General features: G+C 38.5%; 1 protein-coding gene across 1 annotated transcript; it reads left to right on the plus strand.

The window, feature by feature from the left end:
• Positions 1-372: 372 nt before the first annotated feature.
• LOC132621337 (zinc finger CCCH domain-containing protein 41) lies at positions 373-8,677 on the plus strand. The gene is made up of 5 exons (XM_060335560.1): positions 373-638; positions 4,299-5,109; positions 5,206-6,348; positions 6,877-7,227; positions 7,898-8,677. The coding sequence occupies exons 2-5, from the start codon at positions 4,396-4,398 to the stop codon at positions 8,279-8,281; spliced, it is 2,592 nt and encodes an 863-aa protein (XP_060191543.1). The 5' UTR covers positions 373-638; positions 4,299-4,395; the 3' UTR covers positions 8,282-8,677.
• The last annotated feature ends 112 nt before the right edge of the window (positions 8,678-8,789 follow it).

Below are 8,789 nucleotides of genomic sequence, written 5' to 3' on the forward strand. Positions count from 1 at the left end.
TTAAATTAATTATAACTCTGAGCGTGAGAAAAACATATTGTAAAACAAATGCATATTAAGTTTTTTTTTTTTTTTTTTTGTCCAAGTATATGAAGCTCGCTGAAAGAACCTAGCACTAATAAATGACCGTGCATTTTTTGGTTGCAATAATTTATGAAGCAATAAGCTATCATTTATCCTTTGTCATTAGACTCATTACATATCAACATTCTTATGATAGGTTTAAGATACATTGACTTTTGGGAAATACCAAATTATTTCCTAATGTAATTGAAGCAACTTAGCATGTAACCTCCCCTTCCTCCGAGAAAAAAACAGATCAATTAACAATTTCACCAAATAAGACATTATAATAAACAATTTATTACTGTTCATATATTTGCAAATAATGAAGATACGGGGGTTGTACGAGTCGAAGTGGCCATAACTTTCTAATTTCGATCAACCCGTCTCTGTAAAACCCCTCTCTCTCAGGTTTTCTATACACGAAAACGAAAAGAAGAGACAAAATAATAAAAAAAATTAAAAAAAAAGGGAAAAGTAATACTGAATAAATTTACAAACACGGTGCTATCTCTCCGGCGATGTATACAACTTCTACAAAGTGAATCGAAACCCTACGACTCCCATTTTTAGAGGTTCGGTTCTTCTATCTTTTCTTTTCCTCATTATTTTGGGTTTATAAATTGTAATCGAGCTTGTTGTTTTTTTTGATTAAATTTGATAAGTAATTGTGATAAGCAAGCTATTGGTTGATTATATTGCGTTCGATTGAGTTAGGTTTGACAAGAGAGTTATTGATTTTGTCTTTATATTCAATTTTACCATTTTTGGTACTTTGGACTGGAATGAATAGAGCTGGTGAGCTTGCTTCCACTACAATTTAGCTGCTAATGGCTTCAAAAAACTCCTTTTTAGCTCATTTGCAAATGAGTTTTCACGCGCCTTCCCCGCCTGTGTTGATGTGTCTAGGTTCCTAAAATAAAATGACTTTAATTGCAGTACATTATTTCCACCCCTCGTCGTTTTCTCATGTTGAGAATATTTACAAGAGTAATTTCTATGCCTCAACTCTCAAACTCACCGGCGTTATCCAGTAATGTTGGTAAATAAGCTGAAGGTGCAATGAGAAAGTATTAATATAACTGTAGCTTTCTTAGAGATTTGTAAGTTTTGTCAGTAAAGCTTTGATACACAAACACCTAATTAGGGCTTGTTAAAGTTAGTCATTTACTGAAGGTTAAATGCATTATTTTCTGCTAATGTCGTGATCTGGAATGATATAAAAACTAAAATCATTACTCATACTCAGTGTTGATTTACGTTTGAACTGTGTGCAATTATTGGAAGGTCCATGAAAGAATGATTCTATTGGATTGGGTAAAGACCTGTCAAAATGAGTTGGCAGAAAACATGGTTTAGTGGGTGTAACCATTGTAGCTCATTTTGGGGGTTGAGAGTTTGCTAACTGGCTGAGAACCCTCTCCTTCCACCGTGTAAGGAGAAGGTTCAAGTCCCACAAGTAGCATCGGCTTACAGCTCCCTGTATATAGTATAAGAAAATGAAACACAAAATCTTAGCATTTTCTATGCAATGATGTAAGTCGTTTTACCAATTTTATAACTCTAAAGTATACGGGGTCTTTTTCCCCCAATTGTTAATCAAATTACCTTACCAAAAAAAAAAAAAAACTCTTAAATACAAAGAATGTTAGAGATGCATATGATTATTGAGGTTGTCCCAAGGCTTTGGTCTAGCAGCAGATGATGTGTGGGTTAGGCGTACTTCACGGGTTCGATCTATGTTGCAATCAAAAGCCTGGTTTTTAAGTGGAGAGGGTAGAGGGGCTGGCCCATCATTCGACCGAGTTTCGAATCGTCGTCACTAGTCCTCGGGATTTTTCGGTTATTAAAAAAGTTATTGTTCGGTCTTGCAAAAGTATCAATAGAAATTGAGATAGGAAAACTTCCAGCGAATCATTATTATCACTATGCTTTCTCATTTTTTTGGTTTTGGGCATTATTTACGTGTTACTCGAGGAGCTTGGAGATTTTTTTGCATTTCAAAGCATAATTTCTACTTTGTCCGTTTCATGACTTGTTTTATGAGCTGGAGAAAACAAGATGAGCGGTTGAAATTTTAGTTTACTGGCAGTTTTTCAAGTCTTCACATAATTAAGGAAATATGCATTTTGATATGCAAAGTCAGGACCAAGCATAGATTTCTCGTAATCTTTTCCATTAATATGTTGATTGTGCTAGGCATTTATGGTCTCCGGCAGTTTGAAGCAGAAATTATTATCTTTTAATTCATTTTATTCTAGATCTTCGCTCTCCGCACTTTTATAACCTAGGAGCTAACCCCTCATGTGTAGTGGTGTAGACATTGTTATTGTATTTGGTTCTGTTTGTTTCAATTTTGTCCCTCGTCTTGAATACTTTAGTTTTGGTCTGAAGCCGAAAGCCTCAAACTAAATTTAGCCCTAAACGTGTAATTGTCTTCATCTTTATCACATTGATTTCCATATTACAAACGATCGCGGTAACATGATGGGCTTACTCTTAATTCTAAATTCGTACGTATTTTTCCAATCGAGAAGAGGACTGTATTCGCACCTCCCCCCCCCCCCCCCCCCCCCCCCCTTGTGTTCATGTCTCCTTTTTCACTTACTGCTTTAGACTTCACATTCATCTCCCTCGTATTCATTTCTCTTTCTCCCTTTTTACTTACTATTTTCGTCATTGTCAACAAAACTCATATGCATTTTTCTTCTGTATCTGTGATTTTTTACGTCTAGATTGTCTTTCTCTGTGTATTTTTTTCTTTTATGTTTTTGTGTTGTCAAATATGTACAAAGTCCAAACCCTTTCAACTTTGTCAACATTTCGGGCCTTCAAACACATGAAAAATAACATGAGATAAATTTGTACACAAGATGATGTACGATATAACATATCAAACTTCGTTGCTTCTGTTTTCAAGGATTTCTGCTGGAGATGGTTTCTCCCTTTACTGTGTTAGCTAAATAAGATTAACATTCATCATTTTCAAGACCTTGAACTTTTTTCTTTAATTAATATCTATTTTATAACTACAATTACCAGTTTAAAAAAAAATCTATTTTATAACTCAAAAACATTTTATAAATGTATTGATGTGGTTTTTAAAAAAGTTTATAATTATTGATATAGGGTATATGCGCAATGGGCATGTCCAGAGACTAGTTTTAGGGAACTTCAATGAAGCAATAATGAATTAAACAGTCGCAATCCCAAGACTTAAGATTGTTTGTTTCATGTAATTGCATTGAAGAACTAAAAATCATAAAAAGGGGGAGGGCCAGGGGCGAGCCGGGCGAACAAGACCAGATGGAAAGAGGGTTCCATGGGAAAAGTCAAATTGGGCTTGCCAGGGAAGACCGTGATGTATAGGGGATAAAAGTTTAAATGAGGAGTCACCGTTTTCTATTTTTTGGTGAGGCAGTCTGGCGGAGCTTGATTTTTTACGGCAAGTGGTCTCTTTTTGGGATCTGAGTTCAATTGTGAAGTGGGTTTGGGAACTAAGGAGGAGAAAAGGAGTAAGAGGTCGTCAGACAAAGGGGCCTCTTGGGTGATGTGGTCACAGGTAGCTCTCTGGACACACGTCTTTTTTATTCATCAGCTAACGCAATTAGTTTTTTTGATTAAGCACATGTGCGCCACGTAGTGAAAGTGGTGTATTAGACACGGTTGGGGAAAGGGTTGGCGTGGAAAAAAATTCCCGTTGAAAAAATTTCCCGTGTAGGAGGTGTGTGTCAGAGATTTCATTACAAGTTTGGAGGGGGGTGGGGTGGGTGGAAAGATATTTAATATACATCAGGTTTCTCATGATAGCTGATTGTGCCATTTTCTTTTTAGATGGATGTTATGTGATGTTTCTTGAAGCTATGCACATGCATGGTATAGCGTGATAGCTGTTTGCTTCATTATCTTTGTTAGATAAATGCTGTGTGATAGTTTCTTGCAACTATGGACATGCATCAGGTGTCACATGATATCTGTTAGTGTCATTAGTAGCTTGTACAGCTCGAAGAAGCTCAATCTCATATCATTTGGGGTACTTTTGAGTATTCTTTTCTGGGTTATCCTCTTCTCCAGATTGTTCGGATGAAGTAGGAAGAAACATCTATAGGTTTCATGTGATTCAAAGACAGCTAGTTGTATCTCATCTGCCTTCATGGAATTATGAAATACAGCTTCTTTTATCAATCTGACTTGCCATTATTTATATCTTCCCTTTTATCGTTCTCCCTTTTCAGGCAGTAGCGACTTGTTAAGTGATGTTGACAATTGAACTAGTTTGATTATCTCACGTAGCTGAGGTAATATTTTCTATATAAGTAAGGTTGTCGACTCATGGAGCTTAAAGCTTCATCTGCAATGCCGGTATTTTCAACATCTGATTGCGACAGTAATCCCGAGGAGAAAGAAATTAGTGATGACGATGATCGTAATCACAAGCATCGTAGAAGGGAAACAAGTTCACCGTCTGCAGAGAGAGAAGCTCTTGAACCAGTTTTAAGTAGATCATTCAGGAAAAGGAACAAGCCGTTTGAAAATGGGCATCCGTACCAGGAAGGAGATTCTCATTGGGGTGATACTAGGTTTGGTAAAAGACGAGGAATGGGTTCTTTTGCCAGGACACCTTCAGATTCATATCAGAGGATGAGGCTAAATCAGTCTCTTTCTGGTCATGCCGGTCCTGGTAGAGGTCGAGGAAGAGAATCTGGTGCTTGGGGTCCCTGTGAATCTAGGTTCAGCACTATTGATATTGCATCTCAATTGGTTCCACCTCTTCTTTATACTGGAAGGGGGGTGCAAAATGTTTCTAGCGGACCGAGTTCGTCGTGGAATGCTTTTGGAATGGTTCCAGGAATACCCAATGGTGGTTTTGATACACTTCATACCCTTGGTTTACAGGGAACACTTAGGACAGCCTTGAATCCTGCCATGAGTATGGGCATTCCAAGGCAAATGTGTAGAGACTTCGAGGAGCGTGGATTTTGCCTAAGAGGAGATATGTGCCCACTGGAGCATGGAGTAAATCGTATTGTTGTTGAAGATGTTCAGGTAGGCCTTTCAGCTGACAAATAGTTGTTTATCTCTTTCATTAAATTCTATGTTCTTGGGCACTTTGATTCTGACTTTTTGTGTTCCGAATTGCAGAGCCTTTCTCAGTTTAATCTTCCTGTTTCGCTTCCCAATGCTCATATGCTGGGACCAAATACTGCACAAGGATCTTTACCTACAGTAGGCCCCTCTAGCTCATCAGCTAGTGGAAAAGCTTTACATCGAAAAGGTATCAACCCTCCTGTGATTGAAAGTGGATTAGGTATGACTGATACTTTTGGTAGTGATTCTATGGTTGGGGGAGCTGATTTTTATGATCCTGATCAGCCTTTATGGTCAAATGATCATCCTGCAACTTCAGCAGCACTCTTGGATGTAAATCGGTCTAAAATTGATGACATGGGGCCTTTGCTGAATGCGGACTCCTCTGATCAAGATCAGGTTGGGCTGTATGATGGCTATAAACTTGAGCGTCTAGATAGAGGTGCTGGAGCAGCTTCAGGATCTCAAAGTGTGTGGGGAAGAATCAGTAGTTCAAAAAATAAGTTGGAATCATTTAGCGGCACTCAGAGTGTAACCCATCATGGTAAGAAAACAAATGTAGATACCATAGACCCGCAAATGATGGAATCATCATCAGAGCCCCAAAGTAGTCCTGGAGGCAATATGCGAAAACCATCTCAAAAGGCACTTCGTACGCTATTTGTAAGAGGGATTCCTCAAAAAGACAACAAACCAGAAGCCCTTCTTTCACATTTTCAAAAATTTGGGGAGGTTATTGACATCTACATCCCGGTGAATGGTGAACGAGCTTTTGTTCAATTTTCTAAGAGGGAAGAAGCTGAGGCTGCTTTAAAAGCACCAGATGCTGTGATGGGAAACCGCTTTATAAAGCTTTTCTGGGCAAACAGGGATAGGATTATGGATGGAGTAAATGGTAGTAGTAATTTACCCCACAGTGGGACCCCCAGTACAGTTCCACCCCATCTATCTGTTCCTCATAAAAGAAAAGACAATTTGCGGACAGTAGCCCCAAAAACTGCTGAAAATGCTTTTGTTCCATTAGCCACCTGTGATCTGCCCAAGTCTGTGGCTCAGAATGGTCCCAAAACCACACCAGCTTTGCAAAAAAAGCTGGAAACTCTAGAACTTCTGAAGGAAGAAATGCGCAAGAAGCAGGAGATGCTTGACCAAAAGCGGAATGAGTTCCGACGCAAGTTGGATAAACTTGAGAAGCAAGTAATGGCCTCTTCTTAATACTGTAGAGAACTTTTTTTTTGTTTAGGCTTATTATCTCACAATTATGGTCGCTTTACTTTTTATGCTTGTCTTGTGCACTTGAAATATACCATTATATGCTATTCTCAACCAGCGTTTTGCTGGTGTTGTCTGATTAGGTTCCTTATCGTTAACTGAGAAGTGGTGGAAATATTTGGGGATCAACTTGGCTGCAGAATTTGTGTTGTTTATCTTCTAAAAAAAGTAACTGTGTTTGTGTAACTTAAATCATTCGGATGTCTGTTGCAGTTCATTTGTTTACCTCCCCATGTATGGTGATGCAACTTCATTGATCTGTTCTTTCTTTTTTTGGGGTTACTATTGGTATGAGTTGCTCTTAATTGGAGCTACATGGCCACTGAGGATTCATGTAGTCGACCCCAACTTGCTCAAGATTGAAACGTAGCAGTAGTAGTAGTTGTAAATACTTCTTTATCTTAATAACTGGCAATTGAAACCCCCATCTCTTCTGCGTCCTTTCTTATGCAGGCTGTGGTTGTAAAAGATGAGGCAGTGCCAGATCAGGCTGTGAAGAAACCAAAGGGAGGAACAGTTTCCACCACTGGTGAAGTGGAAAGTTCAAGCCCCGTAGAACCTAGTAATGCTGTGTCATCACCACATGCTGAAGCAACACCATTTAATAGCAGATCTACAGAGAGCGCCGAACCCAGTTGTTCTAAATCATCTTCGATTGTCACAGAGCAGGAATCTTCAAACTTGAAGCAGTCAATCCGTCCATTGGCACCAGTTGGCGCACCTTTTATCTTAAATAGATACAAACTAGATAACAGACCCACCGCATTCAAGATCCTTCCACCTCTGCCAAGTGGTCTGGCAAATGTAATCTCTCTCACTCACTCTAGGAAATTGACGTTTGTATTAAAATCTTTTAAAAGAGAAAAAATTGCTGATATTTCTTACTTCCCTTTTCTTATGCTGTTATGCTTTTTTCCTTACACGCTCTTTCATGTGGTAGACTTAAAATATGTATTATCAGCAAGGGTTTGTCCCATTTAGCACATTTATGATTTAGTTGATCCTTCCACAGCAAAGCTGTAAGGGTGAAAACATATGTATGTCTTTGCTATAACCTTGTGCTCCTTTTTTTTTTATTTGATAAGGAAAAAGGGTTCTTAGTGGAGATGCGGGGTATCGAATTCTGTGCCTCTCACCTTGTGCTCCTTGGTATGATGTGTTTTAGGTAGATGGTTTCAAATCTTGAGAAGCATGCACTTAATTTGTTTTTAATGCACTCATGACTTGGGCATGAGCTACATGAGGCTACTGTTTGTTGGCTTATTTGCTCATCTTTGGTTTTCTGGAAATTCCTTCTTACGGCTATGGCAATTTAGGTACCCCAAATTTCTTATAGATATGTGAAGAAGGAACTTGGATGACTTGTTTTAACCTTTAATTTGTTTTATCTCCCTTGTCTAGTACATGGTTCAGGTTATTTTGTAGATTCACTTGCTGTGGTTCTTGTATTCTCATTTATATATTCCTTTTTTAGGTTGACGTCCTGAAGGAACATTTTTCTACATTTGGTGATCTTCCTTCTGTTGAGCTGGAAGATGTGCAACCTCAAGATTGTAATAATGGCTCAGAGGTGCAAAGTACATCTGCTAGGATATCTTTCCGATCACGTCGGTCTGCTGAAAGAGCATATCTGAATGGTAAATGCTGGCAAGGCCAAACTCTGCAATTTATGTGGTTGCAATCCAGTAATTCTGCAAAGGATACTGGTGTTGGAGAAAATGTCACCCCAGCTTCAAAGCAGCCTTCAGATGCTAATGGGCAATCCATTGCAAACAATTGTCTGGCTGGTTCGCAGGAGGAAGGAAGCGGGGCAGGGAACGGTGAACCTGAAAATCAAGAAAGAAGAGAAGATGAATGAAGATTCAAGTCAAGCTCAACTTCTGCGTCTGGTTAACAGTTAGCTCAATGTGATTGATCACGATGATGGCCTAATTCTCAGAGTTGTACAGCAAGGTAAATTTAAATGTAATTTCAGGAGTTTTAGCGATTGACAAATCTCAGTTTCTGATGTGTTCTGGAAATTGGCACGCTTAGGTAGTACTCGCTGCTTGCAGAAGTGTACAGATGGAGTTAGTTATATGGCTTGGCCCAATTAGTTATCAAGTACCAAGCATTGCACTTTAGTCCTTTCATTTTTGTCATAGTATTTACTTTATTTACCCATTAGTCCCTAAACTAGGAAGAGCACAATATAAGCTCATTCCTTGTCACTGTTGCATTTATGAAATGAGAACTTTTATCTTTTGTCTTTAAATTCTCCTTGTAGTCTGTTAATCTTTAATTTCAGCTACTAATTCATCCCAATTCGTATCAGTTTCAATTTTGTTCTCACATTATCTGCAAATGTAAAGAGGAATTTTCTGATT

This window comes from Lycium barbarum, chromosome 12 (genome assembly GCF_019175385.1).
Source record: "Lycium barbarum isolate Lr01 chromosome 12, ASM1917538v2, whole genome shotgun sequence".
In the NCBI taxonomy this organism is placed as follows: domain Eukaryota; kingdom Viridiplantae; phylum Streptophyta; class Magnoliopsida; order Solanales; family Solanaceae; genus Lycium; species Lycium barbarum.